The sequence below is a fragment of the Spea bombifrons genome, chromosome 2, assembly GCF_027358695.1.
Source record: "Spea bombifrons isolate aSpeBom1 chromosome 2, aSpeBom1.2.pri, whole genome shotgun sequence".
Taxonomy (NCBI): Eukaryota; Metazoa; Chordata; class Amphibia; order Anura; family Pelobatidae; genus Spea; species Spea bombifrons.
The window spans coordinates 21,380,071-21,406,701 of NC_071088.1; the positions used below are offsets into that span (position 1 = coordinate 21,380,071).

A 26,631-nucleotide genomic window follows, 5' to 3' on the forward strand; every position below is an offset into this window, starting at 1 on the left:
TCGTTAGTGTGCCTGCACGGAGTTACTGGAAAACAGTAACTCCGTGCAGGCACACTGAGTGATCCGAAGATCCGGATCATGAATCGGATCATTTCAGTGAACGAATCGAAATGATCCGATTCACTTTAATGATCCGAACTTCCCATCACTAGCTGGTCCTCCTCGTACGCTCTGTGCACTCACTCACTTCCTGTTCCCGGGATAGCTGCCTCTCCCTCCCCCCGGAGGAGGGTTCTCTATGGTCTCCCGGAGCAGTGTGACAGTATCAGGCGCCGGTCTACCGGTGTCGGTGCCCCGGGTGCCCGGGTAGACACGATGTCCCTGTTCTCCGCGGTGCTGCTGGCTTTGTTGCTGCTGTTCGTGTGTGCCGTGCTCGTAGGACGGTGAGATAGCCCTGGAGGGGGGAGTGTGGCCCGGGTGAGCGAGACGCCTGCCCGGGCCTGGGGGTGTCAGGTGGAGCCGCTGGTGGACGTGGCGCTGAGGTGTCACCATAGTGTGGGGTCCGGTGACAGCTTAACCCCTGCTCGACCACGCAGGCTAAGGAATCTTTACATATATGTGGCATAAAGAAACATAGTCATGTACATGCCAGGGTGTCTATGGGGCTGGCTACTTATTTGTTTGTTGATGCTAGAGGTTCAGATGTAATGTAAGGAAGTTTAACTGAGAAGTAGATAAGTGGAACAGCCTCTCATCAGAGGTAGAGGCAATACTTAGAGGATAGGCATAAAACTATCCTGGATCTAAGTATCTCTATATCAGGATAAATGGGCTGACCAGACAGGCCGAATGGTCCTTGTCTGCCGTCAGATTCTGCGGAATAATGCCGGAGATCCCTGCGAGAAGCTGTCGCCGTTTAGCGAGGCGGCAGTGAAGGCTCCTGTTTAGGTGTCTGTTGGCACGTTATGCTGATAATCACTTTCAATGAGTGAATAAATAGGAGCTGGGCATGTTGGCCCTGTATAATGTATAACTCAATGGGCGAGAAGACTGGAGAAATGTCACAGATTTATCCACGCATTATACAGGGCCGGCCAAGCTCTTCCTGTAGCAAGAGCCGATAGAGGTTGGAGCTTCATAATGTGTATAGTGCAGTCAAGGAGCTGGAACACAACTTTCCTTCTAACTCTCCCTTTAGTGAATTGTCCTGTGTGTATCACAAAGTGCCGTTCCCAGCGAGCTTATCCTGCAAGATGGGCTGATCAGGCCCTGCATGATGCCGTTAATATGGGGCGATTAATCACGCAGGGCCGGGTTTGCACATCTTACAGGAGATGCTCACTGTAGTTGGTCTTTTATAATACATAATGACATCATAGAACCGAAACATTCGGACCCCTCGCAAACTCCCAATTAGCGAATGTCCCTCCTGTCTGATTGAAACAGAAAAATAATAGGATAAATAAAACATATCCGCCCCACAGACTAACAGGTCGGGAGGTGAGAAACTTGTTATTAACCTTTTGTGCGCTGGATACAAAACGTGCACACCTGGACAGCTTAGAGGGAACATCGGTCGCTTAGGACATTTCTAGCTGTAATATAATTGCAGAAGGGTTTTCTAACCATCCATTAGCCTTTAAATTGATCCTCCTGTTTGCACGAGGCAGGTCGCTTTATATGGGGTTTGTAGCAGATTTCTTCCTCGTCCACATTGTTTCTTTTCCTGTTTGATGTCTTTGAAGTTTTAATGCCTTCTCATAATAAAAATAAACTAAAACCGGACTAGAACGGAAGCTTTTAATCACAATCAAGCAAGGAAATGGCGCCTCGTTATTATTAGCATCCTTTGCTTGAAATTGTTGTTAGGAATTAATAGTAAGTCTTCCAGTCCCTTTATGTTTTTGTTAAGAAGAAGAATATGGGGAGGCTTTAATACAAAACAGCTGTTTCATGCTCCGCATTAATGAAAGCCAGGCTCCGGAAAGGTCACTTAAGGCCTTCTGTCGATTCACTTATTTCATTGATGTCATACTGAGCCATAGTCATGCTAATAAATATTTATTGGGTCATGTACCTGGACTTGTTTAAGCTCTCTCAAATGCTGTGCGCCGCATATATTAATGCTTATAATTATGTAATCATCTTATAGATTAGCATACACGCACACGTGCATACACGCACACATACACACATAGATACACTGCTCCCCTCTCCGGCACGCCCCACTCCCCACCCACTTCCCTATTAAAAATAGCATGTGTCCCACTGACGTCAGCAGGACCCCCCCCACTGGACTCCTAGGGACTGCTACCTGCATACTGCAAGGGGGGCTCCAGGTAGCCAGAGCTGAGAATGTTCCCAGGTACGCTTCCCGGGAAGCCTTAGACTACCGTACACTTACACACTCTAACACCAGACAGTAACACGCTATATGCTGACATACACATACATCATACACCCTAACACCGCACTCTTATACACATGCACACGCAATACAACAACATACACTGTCACACACACACACTCCTGCTGATCTCTCCCTCCTCTGTCATGTCTCGTTACTCTATAGGCTTGCATGTGATTGTATGTTGGGGTACCTACGCAAAACTATAGATTATTGTGAGCAAACCATTTCAGCCCAATTAGGAATAAAATGTATTTTATTGAAATTGTCGAATTAATGGAATGGATTGTCAATAAATCCCAGAAATACACATTACTGTTTAGTGTTAGAAACGTGATTTACTCACTAAATGGAGAATTGGTAGGAGCGTTTGCAGGAAAGGTTGTGTCGGTGTTGATATGTTAACTCTTTCCGTGTGCAGAGGCAGTAATGTCCAGCGGCGAGCCTGTGTTTGGCCTCCTTTGGCATTCGTTAGTAAAGGACGTTACTCTCACCCGCGTTGTAGATCTGGGGGTACGATGGCATTAAATGACCCAATCTGTTATAATGGGAGTAATGGCGCTTATTACCCTCCAATCCACCATGACGTTGCATGCTGTCGTGGTTTTTGGGTAACGTTAGCTACTTTATTATTAGTGGGCAGTCCTGCTAATCGCCACCATTACGGTTTTAACCCTCTCCTTGCCTTACTCCCATTGTGGGGCGGGAATAATTTGTTACAGGTTTGGGGGCGTGGGGGGTTCTGGAGCTACATATTTATAATATATCGTTTTATTTTTCCAATAGCTGATGCACTAACATGTTTGCTGTAATGCTCCTTTGACAGATGGCTGCTCTATCGCCTGGCCACAAACTGGTGTCAGAGGAATCTGGGAGCAGACTTAAAAATCGGGTCGCTGGGTTTCTTCTGGCTCCAGAATTTCAGCCTGAAGTTTGGGAAGCAGCATCAAACATTGGTGAGTACAGAGCCGGAACCCCGAACCGAGCATGCAAAATATCTTCTGGGTCGTATCTGTAAACTCGTATCTGTCTCATACATCGCCGCGTGTTATTCCTCTGCTTAGTGTTCCTGCGTACGCTACTCATTCTGTTTCATGTCGTCTAGACTGTGGTCATCCCGAGCCGGAGCGTTTAACACGTTGTCTGCCGGACTATTTTGCTTATTTTGTACACGTGTGTAAACTCGTTTACATTACTAGATCATGACCTAGAAAGATTACCCTGGTAAATCATCTTGACATTCTGGGGCAATAAAGGGCTGATACAATAAGTGGCTCCAGTTCTGATGGAAGTTGTAGTTCCCGTGTTCTGGCGATAGATTGAATCGTCATAAAGCTAGTGGTTGTGGGGGAAGAAATCGAGTGTAATGGGATTTGTCTTTTGACGCCAAACCTGTTCCGACATTGTGTGTTTTTTCAGGAAATTGACAGCATCTGGTTATCTAGCAAGCTACTGAACCATGAGTTACCGTAAGTCCACTTTTACGATTACATCTCCTGTCTAGCAGTGACCTTCATCTATTCATTTTTTACTGTTTTCTATTACAATTGCTTGATTACTGCAGTGTGTGCAAATAAATACCTAATTTGCAGAAAATGTGTCTGTGGGGATTTCTGGCTGCTGTCATTCAGACTCCGAACACATCACGTCTGGGGGGGTTAATGTGTCTAGGGTAGTATGACAAACACCAAGAGAAAATGTAAAGGAAATAGTGTGTGTGTGTGTGTGTGTGTGTGTGTGTGTGTGTATATATATATATATATATATATATATATATATATATAATGCAAATCCTTAAAACGCTATGAAATGTATCCTTAATCATAAGTAGCTCCTGTCTCTAGGATAGTCTTCGATTTGTCTGCTTGCATCCTGGTCCTCTTAACAGTGCTTACTTAGAGCATGCGTATCAAACTCACAAGAAACTGCTATAAAGATATTGATTGCAGAGTGGCAATTTCTGTATGTTATTTCAGGGGCTGACAAATGTTTCTAGAATTTAGGAGCCAAGAGGTTGATCTGAGTTTTTTCGGGAGCCAGAGAAGAGGCACGTCCGTAGAGTTTTACAGTATACTCCACCGGCTGTAACCCGCAGAAGCAGCGGCTGTCTTTGTTTCTGGCATTTCCTCGCTGCTCCAAGTGCAAACATTGTTCCCTTTGATTAATGTCAGGTTGATCTTTAGCTGTGTTTTGAACTACATATCCCAAGGTTCATTCTGTAATGTTAACTTTTTTTTTATTGCCTGTGAGGTTTTATGTTCAGGTCAGTGCATATATCTCTGCCGAGCTGCTAGTTTTCCATTTGACTCCGCAATTCAGTAAATCTTGCCCCTATTATCATTTTAAGGTAAAAACTGTAAAATTACTACTAATATGTTTTTTTTTTTCTCTCTCTCGGTTTCCAGTCACTACTTCGCTTTGTGCTTTGGTGAGGTTCGTATTCGAACCGACCTACAAGGGAAATCCGTTACTTTAGGCCGGTCTTCCCGTCCTCCGAATAAAACGAAAGAAGAAAAGGAAAAGACGTTTCTCAGCCCCTCAGTGTTGAAAATTCTGTCCCAGGTAATATATCACCATTCATTTATTTATCAAGGTTACTTTGTGTATGAATTATTACTAATTTCCCAAATTTCCCAAATAGTCCCTTGATGTGAATTTAATGGTTTAATTTTTATTGTTCCACAATTCTTTTGAACCCTGCTTGATCACAGTTTTGGATTTAACGTTAGTAATTTCTAAGCTTTTTCTGGGGCAAAATCCCCAAAAGTAGGCTCCTTTATCTGAAATCCTGGCCTGCATGTATGCTACCTACAGTTCCATGGTCGTAATGATGCTTAGCATATTTTATTTATCTTGTCTCATTTGGATTAACACACTTTGTTAGTTGAAGCACTATTGATTTACGTTTGCACCTTTTCAGCTAATCTCGGTACATCTGGACTCCATCAACATTATGGTTCTCAATGTGGCTGAATCAGAATCCCTTTGGCATATGACTGTCTCCAGGACAGGACTCATCCTGGACAGCGATGGGAAGAGGTCATTAAACTGCATTCCATTGTGACAGCCTCCCCTTAATAGGAAGTTGGCAACCACTAATACATTTACAGTGCCCATGAACATGCATGAGCATAATAAACGCGGCCACTTTGATAATAGATGGGTTGGTTACATAGGTAGCTCAGCAGCGTTCAACAAACTGAAATCTAATTTACATTGCGGTTCAGTGGGTCGGTTTTGTTCAGTTTTTGTTTATATCAGTTCAGCCGATATCCCCTTAAAGTTGATTTTGTTGTGTATTGCATCACGCTTACACTTTAGAAAGTTAGAGCAGTTTGGAAGTTGAGTAAGCTTGGAATTTGGCTGGGTTGGCTATCAAGTGAATACTTAAGCTGTTTATTTAAATCAAGTCGGTCATCTGGTAAATAAACCCCAGAAACAGAAAATCCCATCATTTTACCCTCTTGTCATATCGAGTATTTTATACCATAAAACTGGGGTCTATTCACTAAGGGGAGAATTTTCAGGAGAGTTTGCAGGAAAGTTGTAGTTTGGACTTCTACGATTCGCAATTCTTTATGAAGGACCAACACTAGCAGGTTTTCTTACGCAAAGACCTGAGCTGGTCCTGTGTAAAGCGTTTTGTAGGTGAGGAGGTAATCTCAGTGATTTAACTACATTACACAGGGCCAGCCAAGCTCTTCCTACATAAGAAGTTTATTGGGTTGAACCTTCATAATGTATAGTGAATTTGGAGCGTTGAAAACACAACTCTCCTGCAAACACTCCTTCTAGTGAATAAACCCTAATGATGTGGGATGGATTGTCAGTTACTTTTTCATCTGGCTTACTGGTTGCCTTTTTGTCCAACAGGTTGGGCTGCACTCTCAGCGTCAATCAGTTGACTAGTAAGTTACTGAAGAGCAGCCAGCAGGTGAGTGATACAAGTGGCAAATATTTATATAGAAGAGATCTCTGTATTTCCATTTAAAGGACCAATGGTGAACTATAAGCTAAAGCAAATTTTAAACCTCCATCTAATGTGCTAGACGTAATTCTCCATGAAGTAAAGATCTCTGAAAAAGCCATGAGTTGTGATGAGACACGACCGTTGCTCATGGATGGCTTTATTTGTCTGTCTTGTTGCAGGATGAGGCCTGTCTAGCAGAACTGTCTTTGGCTCTCAACATGGAGTGCAGTGTCAGCGAAAGGCGCCTTCGGTTGGTTAGTCTTCGAGTTCGCAGCCTCCACACCGAGCTGCACGAGAGTCTCTTTCATAGTGAATTACGCCACATGGGTCTTGTTAAGACAGAGCGTGGAAGTGATGGGGACAGCAGCGCAACAGAAGGACAGGCAGACACAGGTTGGGACCAAGGACATTCCGGGCAAATATTGACAGCACCTTCATGTGTCAATACTGACGTTTAAATCTGTTTGGAGAGCTGAAGATTAGTTTCAGAGTTTGGCTGTAAAACCTGGCTAATGTCAAGGTCAATGGCAGTGCTGGGATTTAGACTTTACTTATCCAGTTTTGACCTTTCCATAGTATTTTAGTGATAGTTTGTTGGTGTGAAGACTTAAAAACGTTTAAATGAGAGCGGTATCCAAGAATACTCAAAGATATAGTAAGAAAATGGTTGTAACGTGTATAACTTGCTATAGGCTCAGTAATATTTACTTATAACAAAACACAGGGAAGAGTGTGACACCTTTACCATGAATGGTTATAGGTCCGTAGGGAAATAGAAGTTCCCCTTTGAATGTTTATAACTCTTGTTGTATTTGGCTTTGTGCCGTGTGAAGTTCCATTTCATATAGGTGTCATCCTTGTGTAAATTGTTATAGTTTTATGTCAAGTTTTGCATTTAAGATCTTTTGAGAGGTTTTTCCTTGGTAGATATATACATTATATAAAAAAAGACCTTGCTTTCTTTGTTGTATATGCAGAAAATGTTGCGATGCCAAAGTGGCTACGTATGGTGGAAAAGTTACCTTGCAAGCTGGATGTGGGCTTTGAGAACAGCACGGTGGTTCTTTCTATGAACAGTCAGCAGAGGTAAGTAAGGGGCAAGGGGAAGTTCATTTAATATTTTGCAATCAAACGGCTGCACTGGGGTTGATTTATTGTTCGATTCTTTTCTTTCTCCAGGCATCTTAACTGGACTTTGAAACTTTTGCAGTTTACTTACACGCGGGAGGAAGACCAGCCGCCCATGCGCAAGTTCATTGGCACCTCGGAATTGGCACAGATGAGCTCTGAGCTGCTTTTGGAAGGTAGGTCTGACGTCAGGAACAAGGGCAGAGCAATGAGGCATGTGCTCAGGACAATATAGTCCGTGTACATTCACAACCATTGTTTGGGGTTTGTGGACACAGCACGGCAGCCAAGCATGCTCTTCATTCCCATAATTAAACCGGTATCGGATTGGTATGAATGCAGTAGTAATTACTATAATGACCTTTTTAGACAAATTTAGAAAACGAGCTAATACATAAGAATTGTAGCGGGTGTGCTGCCTTGAACTAGGTTTTGAACTAGCTTTAAGAAGAACAACCTGCCCCGGACCCACCGCCTTTTTAGGGTTTGTGTCCTCGGAAGCATCCTTGCATCCTTAAATCTATTTATGATTTGTTTCCAAGTTGCATGTAAATAAGCATAAGGTTTATGTAGGGTATGAACCATTTTATCATATTCAGTATTATTAAAGTTAATATGGCATAAATTTGGCTGTTTTTTTATACCATTAATTACAACAATTAAAGCAAAATACAACTGCCTTTGTTTGAAGTGCTATATACCATTACATGTCATTTGTTTTCTGGGGAGAAACAGAAGTGTCAGAAAACTGTCACCTGAAAATGGGGACATGTGGTTGGTAGCGGGAGCAGAGGAAACATGTTACTGAACAAAAAACGTTCTTTCTCTGTTTGTTCTCCAGAAGGGCTCCTGCTTTCCCAAAGCCGACAGAGGATCATCTGCCTGAACCACTTGAGGGCCAGTGTTCAGGTAAGGTGCAATAGGTAGAGTAAAGGAGTTCCTGGGTAGAGTACATGTCTTTATTGTGATAAACAAAACAAAAAATACCAACCTTTGTACACAGTAGTGATCCAATAAAAACCATGTAGTTTGTATCGTATCAAATATGGTTTAGTTTGATGTTCCTTTCCTGCCACCATTATCCTTGGCAAAATTCTTTACTATACCTTCTTTAGCGAGCATAAGAGACTGCTGGCACATTGTTGTATGAGCTATAATTATAAGCGTCATTTAAATACAATATCTTTTAATAAGGTGCCTGGCAAACAAGCTTATGAAGTTTAAAAAATAAAAAAGGGTTTACAAAAAAAATGCATTCATATTTCTAGATTTGCCATAAAAGCACATTAAAAAGCATTTTTGTAACTTTTCCCCAAAATGTTATCCCGTAAATACTTAATTAGAAATATTTAATTAGCCTCCTTTGCTGCGTAGGCAACGCTTTTCCATGCCCAGTCTTTGTATCTGATGGAAACGATTAGAATAAGGAGTTTTTTTGGAAGACTGGATCAAATTTCATATGATTATTTTTGTATTATTATATATTTTATATACCGCCATCATATATAATAGTAATAAAAATTTGACTTCCAGCAACAACAGATGAGAAGGGCCCTGCTCAAACGAGCTTACAATCTAGAGGGATACGTTGTGGTCTTTGAAAAGTAATAGTTGACGTTTCACATGGGAATTATAAATCTGTTATAAGTGGAATGCCGAGTGAAACGGACTAAAGTGTTGCCAGATTAGATTTGTTTTTTTTTCTTTCAGGTCACCTCTATTGACATCCAGAGCACTGTGGCCCTTAACACTTGCATCATCCACTATCGCCACCAGGAGTTTGCTCATTGGCTCAGCTTGCTGGCGCCGGAACGCCAGTTGCCCAAATCTCCAAAAGCCTCAACCAAAAATAATCGGTGAGTTGTATTTTAATGATTTTTTATTGCGAGGGGGGAACTTCCGTGGGGAGATTATTTATAATGTAACTTTCCGCTTCCCTACAGACCACTTCCTGTGATTTTGGCTCCTATAATTTTCAACTCATCCATCTCTAACGTTAACGTGTCTGTCCAGCTTGAAGAGGCCCAGCCATTTGCTGTAGGATTTTCTTCGGTTTCCCTAGGTAAGATTGAATAACCATTTACTATTTTGCTGTCCTTACATCATCTAATATGCAAACCCTCAAAGAATCCTTGATCTTGCCTACTCTGTTTAAGATTGCTAGGCATTCACCGACACATAAGCTCTGTAACTTTTGCTGATGTAGCCTCTATTAACTCTATACATATCTTTAGGGAAACATCCCTTCCTAAGATGTTGTAAAGACCACTAGCCGGCATTTAGGAGCAACAACGTGTCTGTACTAGTAAACCACCATTTTGCTCTTTTTTCCCCCAAAACACCTACCTCACCCCTTAACTGTAGGCAGTAATATTCTAGGGTTCTGTCTGACCTCCGTTTTCAGAGCTCAAACATCTACGCACCCAAAATCTGCACCAAAGGGCCGTGCTCTCGGTCAGCCACCTGTGTTGGAGAGTTGGGAAGGACTCTCACATTCTACAGGCTCTGCATCCACCAAACACACATGTCTGGGGGGAGGCCTTTGTCCTTGATACATTCAGCTTACAGGTAGGAAAACATAATAAAAAGCAAGCAAAGATCCATCTGAACCACTGAGTTCAATACCTCTTCTGATAAACAAGAAGCATTCTTGTTTCTTCACTGTTTCTTGTCTGTGTTTCTTCTGTGTTCTTGTTCTGATTCCTAACTAATGGAAAGTTAATGGGAATGTGTGTCATCTCGGGATGATGGTAACAGTAGCACAAGGAAATCTGGAATCCAGTTCATATAACCAGTAAATGTGTTTTTTGTTTTTCAGGGCAGCTATAACCAGTCTCTGGGTGGAAGTATTGTGCAGGCAGACACTCTCTTCGTAGAGTCCACCGTTCAGGGTCTGCAGGTTGAGTTCTCAGACACCTGTGCGGAATGCCTTTCCCGTGTACTTGGCCTGCTACCCAACAGGCCAGGAGATCCTTCTCCAGCCGCCCAAGACACACAAATTTCCACTACTTCTCCTCGTGAAGAGATGGGCAACAAATTGGCCTTGCTGTGGAGAGTGGATGTCCGTGTGGAAGAAGTGAACCTGTTTACATTGTCCAACCTGGTGGGTAAGTACAGTGTTCTGCTCACTCTACGCTTTACATTCATATATATATATATATATATATATATATATATATATATATATATACTGTATATAATACATATACTATAGCTTATATGAGTGATGAGCACGGATTCATTGCCCCAAAGTATTTTTGCCATTTTAGAGGAATGTTTTATAGAATTCAGTTGACTCTGCTGAAAATGTATCTGTCTGGAAACGGTTCACCGTATTCCACTCATCCTTTATACTGGATAACTTTACTACCTTTAAGTAAATAATGAACCCCTACAACGCTTATGGTTTGAGAAATCTTAAAAGACTTTAGAGCCACTCCAGCCATCGTATGCGCTTTAATGCATAGCTGATTGCTGTGTTAAATTTTACGTCTTGCAAATGAATAAAGGGTTATGCAGATGCATTTATCTCCCCCCCCCCGGAGTATATCACATCTCCCTGCATGTGATATATTCACCGCCGGTCATCTCCAGCCATGTAATATTCCATGCCTAATTTTAGAAAGAATAATAATTTAAGATGTAAAGGTATAAATATCTTTCATATCTTTCAATACTTCTCGTTACTTATGTTTTCTTGTGTACTTGTTTCCCAGGTGCTTCCCAGTTTAGATTGGACCTGCTTACTGTACTGGGGAGTGCAGAGAGCTGCGGTCTGAGTCTGCAGGGAGCGTCGCTGTCTCTCTTGAAGACCGTCACGGATAAGATGGAGCCATGTTGCAAGGCTGCGGACATTCCCGAACCACTACTGTACTTCACTGCCTTGTGCTCAACCTACTTCACCACTATTCGTTCTTTAGAGGTACAGTTGAGCCAGAGAAATATTTATTTGGCAAAACAGTTTGATCAAAATGCATATTAACGTTTTAAAAAAAAAAAGCACCCGTATTCTGCTTCATTTACGGTTAGTAAATGTGACTTTCTTGTATGCAGGTACAATGTGGAGAAGAGTTGGTTTTGCAGTGGAGCCCATGGGATCACATGTACTTGTATCAACACACTTTGGCAACACTGCAGTGCAGGGATCTATTGCTTGCAACTTTAGGCCGGAAGACACGACCCTCAGGGCCAGCTGCGGAGGGGGGAAACGATAGTGTGCCACAGGCGCAGAATTCATTAACCAAGAGCCTTAGTACTGACCCAAGCATTCCCCGAAAAGGACTTCAGGTTACACTGGAGCTGAGCTCTGTAAAACTGGAGGCTAATGTTTCACAGGAAAACTGCTTTATATTCAGAGCCCAGAACATCTGGCTGAGCCAAAGTGGGGAGTGCCTTCAACTACGCTCCCCTGAGGTGGCTATCAGTGCTGATGGCCACAACATCTTTCTGTTTAAAGACATAGATGCACAAAGACTACCCGAACTGGAAGACATGCTCCTGCATCGCAGTCATTTTCCCTCACTGCTCACGGAGAGGAACAGAGCTTGGGTCCTCTCTCTTAGCAGTGTGTCCATGGAGTTCCCACACCGCTATGACTTCTCCTGCATCCTTGATCAAGCCATCGGGGTGCAAAAGTGGCTAAAGGGTCTCCATCGCACCCCACGGGTTGGGCTTGAACCTCTACCGCCGGACCTTGTGCTGAGGGTCAAGCAGTTTTCATTTGCCTTCTTGGACGATGTATTTGAAGTTAAGTTGAGAGATAATTACGAACTGATGAAGGATGAAAGTAAGGAGAGCACTAAGAGGTTGCGGCTTCTTGATGATAAGGTTGCTGCCCTACGGAAACAACATGGAGAACTGCTTCCTGCACGAAAGATTGAGGAGCTGTATGCCTCCTTGGAGAAAAAGAACATCGAGATTTACATCCAGCGCTCCAGACGCCTTTATAGCAACACTCCTATGAGGAAATCTTTGCTGACGTGGACTTTGTCTGACCTAGAAGTGGTGGCCTTGGCAGATGAATCACTGCATGGACCAGAAAATGTGCTGGAGAACATGAGAGACATTGATAGCATGAGTCCCTTTCCATCTGAAGGGTTACCGCTAGTCATCCAGTGGTGTCGTGTGATGAAGTGCTCTCTGAAAACCTTCTATGGTGAGTGTTTTTCTTTCCCTCCATAGTAGGGAATTAAATGCAACATGTCAGTAATTTGAACTATTTATTGATATTCAGCAATGCATCAGGGTGCTGGGTTGTATAGCTAGAGACAAACAAAGAACAAAGGAGGTTGTTGCAGAGCATTGCGTACATTTTTGGAGACCCCATCTTCAGAAGGGTGTTGACGTTCTTGAGAGAGTTCAGAGAAGGGCTTCTAAAATGGTAAATGGTTTGCAGGAACAAATGAAAGATTAAGGGATCTATAGCTCAGAGGAGAGAAAAGGTTTAATATAAACATTTTAATACGTTTGGGGGGTTCCAGTAGATGTTTTAATTGAAAAGGGGAAGATGTGATGGAGACCACCTGATCTCTATGTGAATTTGGAAAAATTCACAACCATATAAAACCGGGAGGTCACGATCTAAAAGTAGAGCGTCAGAGGCTTAGGTGGAATGCAAGTAAATTTTTGCTTTTCTGAGAGAATGGTAGATAAGTGGAATAGCCTCCCAGTAGAAGTGGCAGATGTTAAACATGCATGGGGATAGGCATATGGCTCTTCTAGATCAAAGATAAGACCAAGGAGCGATTAAGTTTTGAGTTAAGTTTTGAAAAAACAGAGACTAGGTGGTTCTTATCTGCCGACATATTCTGTGTTTCTATTTAAATCTTTCGCAGTTAGTACGGTGAGTGAGTACGGAATATGTGTATGAGATGCTCCCTTTATCTCGGCAGATATTTTTTGTTAGCTGAATTTGAGAGAAAGTCGTAACAAAGTATATTGTTTACCGTATGTGAGATGCGTATTTACATTTGCGAGCTCTAGATTGACTATCTGTCTGTGATCTCAGTGCGGATACGCGATTATCCTCGCTACCTGTTTGAAATCCGGGATTGGCACCTCTCCGGGAGACTTCTGGGGGCCGAGCAGAGCGGACAAGCGAGTGCTCGCCGGAAACAAGTTATAAAACTAGGCGTCCCGTGGGGCGATTCTACCGTGGAAAGGAACATGCCTCCTCTGAAGTTCTTCCATGACTTTCGCTGTGAGTAGCCAACACCTTCTGGCACAACTTCCAGCGCTGGAAACAGACAATATCTATTAATTATAAACATTTTGGCTTTTTCTATGAAACGAAGCAGGGATGTGTAGTTGGTTACAGTTATTTTACTTATTAATTGTTTTTGAATTTTTAAATCTCACAAAGAGCTACGTAAATGTTCAGGGCTTGGTACTTTTGCATGAAGATAATATACCTTTAAATTATTTTTTTTATATGACTTCTTTCAGCAGGTTTATGGTAGCTTTTTAATGATTGTTCCTCCTCTGTGTTTCTTGTAGCTGAAATACAGCTATATACTATTGTGTGGGGTCCATGCTGGGACCCAGCCTGGACTTTGGTGGGGCAGTATGTAGACCTCCTTTCCAAGCCCTCCTTGGATCCAAGTGCCCCGTTGCCTTGGTGGGACAAAAGCCGATTGCTCCTTCATGGACACTTCAGCATGGACATCGAACAGGCTAACCTACATCAGCTGGCTACTGAGGTAAAACCCACAGAGCGCACACCACACAGACTAAAGAGTAAGAGTATACATTTAAAACAAGAACTTATAAAATATTACCTTTTCTGATGCCTTTTCTTTTCCTCCTCTAGGATCCATATAACACTACAGAGAACATGCACTGGGAATGGAATCGCTTGAAGTTTGCCTGGAATCCTGGGCAGTTCATCTTTAGAGGAGACTTAGATGTAAACGTCCGCACAGCCTCTAAGTGAGTGATTAGAAACCCGTGTTTTAAGGGTATGATACTTTGTTGATGAACTGTTCACCAGTTTGAAAAAAGTGTGCTGATGGGTTGCATTTACCATGCGTGTTGTCTGGATACTTTTAATCCTCTGTAAATATTGGATTGTTGTTGGGATTGAATGAAGCCTCTTCTGTTGATTATTGTTCCACCAAAGGGAAGGTCATATCTTCATGTTATGAAAAGTCATGTTGTCTTCTCACACCTCACCTGGCGTTCTTCCTTACAGGTACGATGACTGTTGTTTTCTTCATTTGCCGGATCTCTACATGATCTTTGACCTTCAGTGGCTGTGCCACGGAAACCCCCACGACCATCATAATGTAGCACTTCGTTCCCCCGATTTTGTAGCAGATTTCTCATCTATCCAACCACATGACTCTTATCGTGCCTTCCGTTCTGAAAACCTCAATCTGTCCATCAAGATGGACCTTACACAGTCCCATGGTGGTGAGAAGCAGGGAAATGATCCTGTCTAGCCTAAGTTTTCTGCTTTTAGATTGTCTTAGACAAATAACTATCTGTGTATATTCTGTTTATTTCTCTCCTTTTTTGTTACCAATCACTTATTATTCAGTTTGAAACCTAGAATAAGAACTATCTGGCCCATCTAGTCTGGCCATTTTTCCTAATGTAAGGGGTTTGACTGATTGTTGTCCGTTAGTTCAAGCTACATTTGTAAGGTTGGATAGAGAAGAAGGGAGAGAACTTATGGTTAGAGAATGCATTAGACGTGTCAATTCTGCCACAGGCTACCCCCAGGTAAAGGTGTATATTAGGTGTCTCCAAAACAAAGAATAATTACACTGATTGGCAACCAAGAGGATCAAGCTATAGTTAGAGCCTTTATGAATTAATTGAATACAGGGCAACTAAACCATAACGGTGTTCTAAGCGACAGCAGAGATCTAGATTAAAATACTACAGATAAGCGAGTGGAGAAAAATTGCAAGCAAACCTGCAAAGTTCCCCAGTACTTCAGCAACCCCTCTCAAGTCCCCATTGTTGATATTTTTGTATCCTGACTAAAACAAATAACTCTTTATCCACCGTGCAGACGTCTCTCAGCCTCGCATCTTGCTGTACAGCAGCACTCTGCGCTGGATGCAGAATTTCTGGGCGACTTGGAGCAGTGTAACTCGCCCCATCTGCAGAGGAAAGCTCTTTAACAACCTGAAACCGGGCAAGAAAAAGCTTGGACAGCATTACAAGCAGCTGTCTTACACCGCATTGTTCCCGCAGTTGCAGGTTAGCATGAAACATCTGTATAACAAAGATTGCACATATAAAAACTACATGAATGCTAAGTGTGCAAATGCTTACTTTCTGCTGATCCCCTTCCAGATTCACTACTGGGCGTCATTTGCGCAGCAGAGAGGAATCCAGGTAGAGTGCAGCCAAGGGGAAATCTTCACCCGTGGAGTGCAGAGGCTTATTCCACAGGGTAAATACAAAGAAAATGGTAATATGTAATGGCAAAAAGACAACTTTTACCTGTAAGATGGATAACTGTGATCAGCTGATAGCATTAAGAAGACTCTCCCCAGTCACAATATAAATATTGTCAGCAACTAAGAAACTGAGCAGGGGCAGTCTTTCATGAGAATATAACATAATTATTTGTTTTTCATTGTACGGGTTGATTATATTGAAGCTCACATATTACATGGTCGGTGTCTATATAGATTTTTTCTGTGTTCCATGTCTCGACAGCGGGCACTGTGATGCGCCGTCTCATCTCCGAATGGAACGTCCCACAGATGACCAGTAAGTTAAGCCTGGTGACTGTGCATCTTATGGCTTCAACGTGTGACGAGAATGCTGACCACCAACTAGACTGCCAGGTTCAGAAAACACATCTGCTGAGCCTGTCCTCTCTGAGCTATGACAGACAGGTAATAATTCTGAATACAGATGACAAAACTTTATTATAATTCCGCCCAAAACTGGAGTAGCCATTTGTACTACCTGAAGTACACATTAGTACATGGTGTATTGGCATAGTATAAACTATGCATGTTACAGTCCACTATTTTACCTCTCTGAATATGTTTATTGTAAATCTGAATTTCTGTATTTCTGGAGAACAAACATTTTAATGTACTATTTGTAATTCAGTAACATGAGAGAATTGTTAAAAATGTAATGTATTATTTGTATCGGATGTTGGAGGCGTTGATGGATCTTTGTCTTTGTTCTTTTCACCTAGCGTTTTTAGGAATAGTCACTGATTTTTTTTTTCTGTCTTTTTGACCATTCTTTCCTTTTAGGAACTGTCTGCCACCGATGAAGACAATGCCATCTACACCCATCGCTTACACCTGGTGGATCTCCGAGCTTCTTGGACCACTCTGAATAGAGATATTGCATTTGGGCTGTATGACGGCTACAAGAAGGCAGCAGTTCTGAAACGTAATCTGTCTACTGAGGCTTTGAAAGGGCTTAAGATTGACACGCAAATTCAGTCCAAAAAGCTGAAGCGAGGCTCCGTGCGCAGCTTCCCCCCTCCCAAAAAGGTTGCCGCACCTGTTGTCACTGGACGGACCGAAAGATCTCCTTCAGGAGGTATTAAAAGCTGTTATTGCCCAAACTGAACCTACTTAATATTTTGTAGGCCAGGAATCCATAACCGTTAACCTCTTACACAAACATGCTTTATATTGTCAGTTATCGATTGCTTATATGGTCTATTTTGTATCTATTCTAAGGACGTCTGCATGAATTCGGGTTTTTCTCATTTTTCCGTCACAGGAGCTGACATGCTACAAAAATTGATAGAGGAGACGGATAAATTTGTGGTGTTCACAGAGGAGGAATCTGGGGTGAGCGAGCAACTCTGTGGCAAAGCTCCCTGTCAGGACAAAGACATCTATAACCACAACTGGCTTATTGAGCTGGTTAACTGCCAGGTAATGGAAATGCAAATACGGCCAAATTATTGGTTATAAGTTACCCTGTCCTGTTACTTAAGTGCTAAAGGAATCTAAAAAAAATGTACAGATTGACCACTTGGATAAAACCTAAAACGGTAGGTTGCACAGCGGCAAAAATCTTGGTATGTAGTAAGGCATCCTTGCCAAAAGTGTATCGCATGTGCTGGTGTCTGAATGACATTTAAATACAGTTGCCCTTGCGGTTAAATGATGGGTCTCTACATGTGTTACTATGTTACTAAAATCTTCAGTACATTTGTCTTTGTATTAATTTGTACAGCACTACAGAATATGATGGAGCTATATAGAACCATAAATAATGATAATTTGCTCTATGTCTTAAGTATCAGCCACCCTCACTGCCCTGTGGCTTATCTCTACAGATGGTGCTTCGAGGAGCAGAGACAGAGGGTTGCGTCATCGTATCTGCAGCAAAAGCTCAGCTTTTGCAGTGCCAGCACCTTCCCTCTTGGTATGGAGACACGCTGAAGCAAAAAACCTCTTGGACATGCCAGCTTGATAGTATGCAGTACTTTGCCACCACGGAGAGCAGCCCCAGTGATGAAGACGACGGCCAGCGGTGGCTGGAGGTCAGTCTGTCGGTGAACATTGATATTGCAAAGCGCATGGATGGCAAATAGCAGCCACTATTGCTTTTGCGCAGGGGTTTAAATACATATTTTGATTTTCTTCGGCCTGAGAGCAGTTGTAACATGTTAACATATCTCCTGCATTACTGTCAGGTGAAAAACATAGAAGAGCATCGTCACCGGAACCTGGATTCGGTGCAAGAGCTGATGGAGAGCGGTCAGGCTGTCGGGGGAATGGTCAGCACCACCACAGGTCAGAAACACTGCTTTACATGTGTGCATCCATATACAAAGGTGCTGGCTTGGTAGCTGGGACGCCAATGAAGTTTGCAGCCCTTTGTGAGATTAAATTGCAGTTTCATAGCTGTTTCACATGTTGCATTGTTCTCTGTAGCAATACCAGGGGGTAAGCATTTAAGTTAAAGAGATTTGTTAACTGAGAGAATGAACAGAAGAATACTTTACATAGTACATTATGTTGAAAAAAGACCATAATAATGTTATTCTATTCATAGCCCTATTACTATTATGCAATCCGAAGTAACACTTTCTTTGTAAGACAAGTTTTGTGCACTTCTATGACTTGTATTTATACGTAAGCAACGCTATTGTCAAGAATGTATTCAAAGACCGTCTCCCTGGCTGCATATATATTCCGTGTGTTCTCTCTGTCAGGTTTTATGGATCTGTTAACCCCGTCTTTTTTTTTTGTTATATAGATTGGAGTCAACCAGCTGAGGCCCAGCAAAACCAGCAGGTTCAAAGGATAATTTCCCGTTGTAACTGCAACATGTATTACATGAGCTACAGCCATGACATTGATCCTGAGCTGGCCATGCAGATTAAACCTCCCCCAACCCCTCTGCACCCCGAGAAAGAAGATTTGCTGAAAAGGCAGGAAGGTACGTAAAGAAGCGGATCTTGAGCATAGAAGGGTATTTAGAGGTCATTCGTCTCAAAGTATTGCTTGAGAAGGTAAAAGGGAATAAATGGGGAATCGGGTATGTGTGACTGAGAGAGCGTTTTGTGAAAGATATACGAAGGTGGTTTGTGGAAAGATGTGGAAGAGGTTTTGGAAGGCGTGCGTATGAAACATGGTTTGTGGAAGGTGTGTTACAAGGTTGAGCGTATTTAATCGTCTGTGGCCCCCGGAACAGCCCCAGGTACTCACAGTTTTAACTTTGATTGCAGCTGCAGCAGATACTTTTACTCTGAAACACCCGCACCTGGAGATATCCACCAACCCTGCCCAGTATGCAATGATCTTGGATATCGTCAACAACTTGTTACTACACGTAGAGCCCAAGCGTAAAGTAAGTCTTTGATGATGATATAATTCTAAAAAGATAGGGTCAGAGAGAAGCGGTAAATGCCATGAAATTAACCCCATAAAATCACAACGTGTTTATTACACTACAACACAACTCACAACTCACAGCGATCAGAAGCATGCAAGAACAGCTAACAGCATTCACACAACTCAATGCGGGATACGGTGTGAAATGGACACGCGGTGAACCCACAGACATGATGTTTCAGATTTTCTGAGCGGGTGATCAGACCATCTACACGCTGCTTCAAATGAAGTTACTCTGAAGGGTAACCAGCCACACGGTGATTATTTATATGGCTCGCCATTAAATATGTGAGGCCAGCCAGAGGAGGTTTGTTTAGAAGGACAGATATGGGCTGTACATATGGCTCTACTGTTCTAGGAGTTGTAGTCTTATCTTTTACATATTACTTTACCTTTCCTGGTATAGAGTAGTAGAGTCTGCTCGAATGTAGTATTATTCCTGCTCTGTACATTTTATCACAATGTCTCCCGACTTTTAGGAGCACAGTGAGAAGAAGCAGCGGGTCCGGTTCCAGCTGGAGATCTCCAGCAACCCGGAGGAGCAGCGCAGCAGTATCCTCCATCTTCAGGAAGCAGTGCGCCAGCATGTACTGCAAATACGCCAGCTGGAGAAACAGATGTACTCAATCATGAAAGTAAGCGCTGCTAAGTTCCTATGAAGGAAGGGGACATCTTATAGGACATCAGCTTATATACATGTAATACTACATACAGAGAAGTACATTGAAGTAAGATAAACGTGGTGGTAGGGCAGGGGGGGGGGGTGAAAGCTGAGACCATAAAGAGCAACATGTCTCAATAGCACCCCGTGTCTTTGGGGTTTTCTTTTTAAGTTGTAAAAGGGATGCACTGGGACATTTTTGTTTTACATAAACATAGCAAACTTGTTTGATGCTACTATGGTTAGATTGGTGGAGATGTTGCAGCTCAGTTATATGATTATTCCAAGACGTTGTAACCGTGCATTTCGTTTTTGATGCAAATTCACACATTTGTCATCTTTCAGTTACTCCATGATGAAAGTAAAAACGACTCTCTCCACGAGCAGCACCAAAAGCTGCAGAGCCAGCTCTGTCAGGAGAAATCAGACCTGCAACAGAAGAGCGAGGAGCTAAACATCCTGATCAGGTAACTGGACCGCAGCGCAGCAAGACTACTAAGCTCTCGCTTTTATTAAGAATTTCAGTGTTTGAGGGGAACAATGTGCCACTCGCTGCTCTATTCTGCACATGTGGATATGACGCTGAGGATAACCACTTTCATGGAACTTTCTAACACCATAAACACCAAACTTTGGCGCTAAAGCTTAACCAAGAACTAGAGCCATAAAAGCTTGTCTCTTGTTTAAGGTGTTTCAAAGATTTCCAGCTTCAGAGAGTAAACAAGATGGAGCTCCGCAAGCAGCTAGAAGATGTGAGTGTGGCTCGTCGTACTGAATTCTACTTCACACAGGCACGCTGGCGCCTGACTGAGCAAGATGGACAGCTGGGCATCGCGGAGCTAGAGCTGCAGCGTTTCTTGTATAGCAAGGTAGGAGAACGAGCGTCTAGACGAACACGTTCTGTCCTCAGGTTACTGGCTATAGCAGCCCAGCCATCTAGTTGCCTGGTTGTGGCCTCTCTTTTGCTTGAAAACATGATAAATCTTCTTTTCCTCGAAACTCAGACAGTCAGGGGTAGAATATGCGTAGCCAGAGGTTGTTTAGTCCTAAAACTGTCTTTAGGAAAAAGTAGAAACTGTAATCGGGTAATTTGCATTACTCTGAATTTTGGTATACAAGCTGAGGCAATTCTCCAGGAATTTGCGACTACAGTAATATTAACCCCATTAATGCCAGGAGAAGAGCATATTGCTTTTGGTACCTTAAGGCTTAACGCAGTCAACACACACTCCTAACTAAACCTTTGCTGTATAAGTCCTATAATGGAGGGATAAATACCATGTACACAAATTATTTTTTACATAATGTTTATTTTGTAATGTGGTAAATTGCATGTTATGTCTGTGAAACACTGCTATTCTCTTCTCCATAGGTCAATAAGTCTGATGACACTGCAGAACATCTGCTGGAGCTGAGCTGGTTTACCATGAACAATCTGCTCCCCAACGCGGTCTACAAGGTGAGAAGATAATATGGCGCGTACGGTCCTAACAAACCTTTATAGGAAAGGATAGGTCATCAGGAGTACATGTCTCTACAACCCTTGCAATATAGACTTTATTTTTGGGAGTCTGTATTTTTAAAAGTGCAAACCACCAGGGCTGAAATGTTAGGATTTCCCAAGGGATGACTGAACCTTAACCCAAACCCATTAATTCAAAGTTGTTTAATAAACTTATTTTGGCATAGTAGGTTAACCAAGTCCAGACACAATAGCTGTATGACAAAAATATGTCTACTTTATTTCCCCTAACATGAGTAAAATAATTTCTCATTTTCCTTGGAGGGTCCCGATTCTGAGCTTGTGCTATGGGAATGGGAGGAACCGGTTTCAGATTAGATCTAATGTCATTGTCTATGGTGTTGTGTTGTTACTTTCTATGTTTTTGTGTATTATTTATGAAATAGGTTTTGTGCTTAATAGAATCTTGGGTTTAATGTAAGTCTCTTACTGTGCTGCATGTGTGTGTTTTCCAGGTAGCCCTGCGGCCACAGAGCCCAGGCCAGTCTGGGAGGCAGCTGGCGCTTAGGATCTTCAGCAAAGTCCGCCCGCCTGTCGGGGGCATTTCTATCAAAGAGCACTTTGAGGTAGCTAAAGTCATTCTTTTTTGTGTTTGGGTTCCTGATAATGAATGCTGTAAAAAATAATTTATATAACTTTTGCCCAGGGTTGCTTGTTATGAAAAATTTAGAATTGAGGCAGATGAAATCTGCAGAAAATTATTTTTTCATGTTCGGCAATGACAGGCTGCTTTAATCATATTAAAAAGCAAGGTTAAATCCGTGCTGCACCAAACCAAAATAACCAGGGAAGAGTTCTCATCACAGCAAAACTTTACATTTAATCTGATACGTTAAAGCTCAAAGCAATGACGATCCAATACTTGGTTTCATACAGAATGCTTATAGGTCATGAGGATCTGTCTTAAGGGTTAATGTAGCAGAACAGTATCAATTTTTGTATTAAACGTACACCATGCCTCCAACAGTGTGTGTGTGTGTGTGTATATATATATATATATATATATATATATATATATATATATATATATATATATATATATATATATATATATATATATATATAGTTGTAAGGTGGGGGGACAGCTAAAACTGCTATAAACTATTATAAGCTATTCTACTCATTTTCTCCAATGACTGAAAACGTAATCCTTTATTAGGTGACGGAAAGCCATGCATCACGCTAGTAAATAGAAATTGTCCTGACATTTCTGTACATTTCATACACCAATTTAATCAATAAGGCCCGATTAAACGCTATTATATTCAGCCAGAATGTAAAACCCGCTTTTCTCTGGCTACAGGTGAATGTGGTGCCTCTCACCATACAGCTCACACACCAGTTCTTCCACAGAATGATGGGTTTCTTTTTCCCCGGGCGCAGTGTGGAGGAAGAAGAAGTTGGGGATGAAGAGGATAAATCAAAGCTTGTTACAACAGGTGAAGTCCGTAGTTTTAGTGTCTCTGGATGGAATATGACGGAATTCTGCAGAATGTAGCTAGCTTACTGAGAACTAAATACCTGAACAGTCATTCCTTTCTTCCCTGTGTGATTTAGTTATTGTTTTGTGAGTACATACATCTTCTAAGAAAATATGAAGGTTTCTAATAACATCCTCATGAGCCAAGTTAAACAATAAACCTAATAGATATATATATATATGTACTCTCTGTGGCACCTCCAAATAGTGCTGTGTGCCTTGAGTAAAGAGGACTGGATGCAGAAGAATAGAAGAAAAAAGAGCGAGGATAGAAAAAAGAGTTGGGTGAGAGAAGACGTAAAGGGAGGCAGAAGAAAGTAAGAGATGGGAAAAGGGGAGAGGAAAGAAAGAGAGGCAGAGGAGAGATCAGGCAGGGTGTACGTATAAATAATATATTTTACTCTCATCACACGTAATAGGAATGCCGGTAGTAAAGCCGAGGCAGCTTATTGTGGCTGAAGATACCGTGTCTCTTGGCCAAGGAAAAGGAGCTGGACAGGGTTTAAATCGGACGACAGGAGTTAGAAGATCTTTCCGGAAAGCGCCTGAGGTAAAAAAAAAAAAAAGTTTATTCTGCCGAACCAGCATCTTCTCCATACATTCCTGTTACTGATTGTCGCTGAAAAATATTCCAGAGTGAATTATGCTTAATCAGAATTAGTGTTTGAAAGCAAGTTTACCTTGCACTCGCGTACCGTGGTGCATTATAGTTACTGAAATGAATTTATTGTTATTGCAGCACCCTGTGGATGACCTGGATAAAATGAAAGAGAGAGCTGCCATGAACAACTCCTTCATCTACATCAAAATCCCACAGGTGCCTCTGTGTGTCAGCTACAAGGTATCTCACACAACCTCTGTAAACTATAATTAATTGAAGCTACCTAATACATCATCCTAAGTGTTCTGCGTCCTCTGCACACCGTTGTCTTATTTATATACAGTTTGAAATTCTCTCTCCCTTCTCCTACCCCGCTTTTACAAAGTTTGCCGGAGCTTATCAGTTGTGATCGAAGGGGAACGGTAACTTAATAAAAAGTTCATGAGATGGAATTAATGTGCAGATATGAAGACAGGACCTAAGATTACTGCACCCATGGCATATAACATGTTTTTGTTCATTTACATATATTTTTGGCTATAAACACAATAGGTTGGTGTTTACCGTGTTGAGCTTTTACATATAGTAATTTGGGAAAGTGACTTTAGTAACATTCTGATTATAAGTCCCATATTATTTTTTTCTGCCTAATACAATGTATATGGACATTGCTCTTTTGTAGGGTGAGAAGAACAGTGTGGACTGGGGTGACCTGAACTTAGTATTGCCGTGCCTGGAATATCATAACAACACATGGACTTGGCTGGACTTTGCCATGGCGGTGAAGAGGGACAGCCGCATGGCCCTGGTGGCGCAGGTCTGTGTTGCTGCCTTTGTAATGGGGCTAATCTGATTAATCGCTACCCGTGCTAAAACAAAGATACTTCTGACCTCCTCGTTGCTGTGCTGACACATAAACGGGCATTGGGAGCTGCTACTGCAGTTCTTCCTTGTGAGTGACCTCATCTGTGCGCTCGTACACATCACTAGTATACTAGACAGGTAAAAGGGGGCAAGTGAATGTGTGCCATTCTTTAAGTCACGGCTCTTTCTTGGGTCAAGTGCATCAAAGATTGTTTTACACTAATCCATTGTACTTCTTTTAAACATAAAAAGTGACGGTTGATAAGAACCATTCGGCCCTGTCTGCCCAACAATGCCCATTAAATGCCCTTATAGTCAGGTTGCCACTTTTATCCACTCATTTCCTCTAAAATTCTCTTGCAAACAGTTGATTCATCTGTTTTATACGTAAGTCAACGGGATGACATTCAGGAAACCTCACTGATTGCATTGTGCAGGACCGGTGAAGACACTTTTGAAAGAGATGCTATAGTGAAGTCGATGAACTTAAATTGCAACTGTCCCACGTAAATGAATTCAACCCTTATGAAGCTGTAAACTAAAAATGTGTTGAATGTTAGCGAAATTGTAAAGAACCAAACATGCTTGATAGCTATGGACAAGATGAATCTGCTCATTATACATGTGCAAATGTATTTTTAGGTAACAAATTTAATTCCCTGCCAATTCGTTTGGGACGAAAATCCGGGGCTTTTTAGATTCGGGAACATAATGTGTTGTCTGGTGCCCACACTCACTCGGTCACTCTCTCTCACGCTCTCTAAATGTTTCCCACCACTTTAGCATCTTCCTCGGCATCATATTCGTCATCTTCTATCTTCTCCCTTCTCTTCTCTATCTTCAATCTTTAATCTGGTGGCAGAGCTGCCGTGATGTCCTCCCCAATCCTTCGACCGAGGGAGAGAACGTTGGCGCAATCGCCATCATTTTGCCCTTGTGCGAACTATAATTTTGTGGCATGGCCTTACTACAGAATTCACAGCATAAAGCAGCGTGTAGTCTGCCGTATTCATTGTTTCACCAGTAGTAGTAGTCAGGGAACAAGCAGTTTCAAGCAGCTAAAGGGCTGGCTGATCATGTGAGTTTTGGTTCTATGTTAGCGTGTTGTCCAGGCGCTGTGTGTACATGTGTTTTCTGGTTTGTAAAACCCAGTAATTTTTGCTTTTTAACGCCATGTAGGTGATTAAAGAGAAGCTACGACTGAAACCTGCTGCCGGTGCAGAAACCAAAGGAAAAGGAGAAGCTAAAACAGATATGAACCAGCAGGAGGAAGATGAGAAGGCCCGGCTGCTCATCGGACTTAGCATGAGTGACAAAACCTCCAGCAAGAAGTCCATATTTGGGAGGCGGAAATAAGTCACTGAGTTACGTCCTCAGAAAGTCCAGATAACGGAGACTGTGGAAGCCATATCTACATGTTCTAGGCTGCTAGATAACATTGTGAGGTGATGGACTGAGTATTATCACTTTGGGTTATGGCTTCCAGCTCGGCGTTCTGAAAACATAACTGAAGTAGAAGACATCACGAGAGAGAAAAGGGCGCTCACCTGTCCCGTGGGCTGTCGCCGATGCCAGTGAATTGTTTAGATGGAAAGATGATTATGATCTTCCAGCTGTTTCACAACAACCCTGGTCATTTCCCTCTAATTTTCTGACACAGATCGAGATTTGACTTCTGTCCGGTGTTATCAGAAAGTACATTCAGTGAATGTTTTTTGGGTGGGCATGTCTGCTCGTTATGCGTTGAAACAGAAATCATGTGTCACATAAGATGTACGCCAATTATCCTACATCTTTTGCATGTGCTTGTGTTCATAGCTACAGCAAATATAAGCTTGGCACAGAGGAAGGGAGCTGTACTGTTTAGAAAGACAGGGTGATTAGTATCGTGTATGTCGGTGGCAGATTTCCACCAGGATTTATGATGTCTTTGTGAACAAATTCTGTAAGACTGGTGAACAACTTTGAATTTAAGCAGGCTGAGAAGTCCGTATGCGCAAAGCTTTCCTCTACAAATGGGATCCGGAAGGGATGGAACCAGCGGTGGTTACCGGTCACGGTCGGACTGGGAATGCCGAAGCTCCAGGTTGGACTAAAAATCTCCGACCTATGAATCAAAATCACTATGCACAGTTCCCAGGCATGCTTATTAATAAGGCAAATAAACACTGTTACGTAGCGGAATGGGGTACATCTCTGGCTCACAAACTAGCAAAAG

At 42.2% G+C, this 26,631-nt stretch overlaps 1 protein-coding gene across 1 annotated transcript; it reads left to right on the forward strand.

Moving 5' to 3' along the window:
• The first annotated feature begins 215 nt into the window (after positions 1–215).
• On the forward strand, positions 216–26,126 carry BLTP2 (bridge-like lipid transfer protein family member 2). The gene is made up of 39 exons (XM_053457076.1): positions 216–383; positions 3,174–3,303; positions 3,767–3,816; positions 4,753–4,909; positions 5,268–5,386; positions 6,221–6,281; positions 6,497–6,710; positions 7,295–7,403; positions 7,497–7,621; positions 8,287–8,354; positions 9,156–9,301; positions 9,389–9,507; positions 9,850–10,013; positions 10,264–10,552; positions 11,162–11,367; positions 11,499–12,600; positions 13,453–13,644; positions 13,941–14,143; positions 14,254–14,372; positions 14,635–14,855; positions 15,463–15,653; positions 15,750–15,849; positions 16,119–16,300; positions 16,676–16,970; positions 17,157–17,314; positions 17,722–17,928; positions 18,082–18,181; positions 18,648–18,830; positions 19,120–19,241; positions 19,765–19,920; positions 20,292–20,413; positions 20,635–20,815; positions 21,319–21,405; positions 21,924–22,034; positions 22,772–22,907; positions 23,368–23,498; positions 23,688–23,789; positions 24,232–24,366; positions 25,593–26,126. The coding sequence occupies exons 1-39, from the start codon at positions 316–318 to the stop codon at positions 25,767–25,769; spliced, it is 6,738 nt and encodes a 2,245-aa protein (XP_053313051.1). The 5' UTR covers positions 216–315; the 3' UTR covers positions 25,770–26,126.
• Positions 26,127–26,631: the final 505 nt, after the last annotated feature.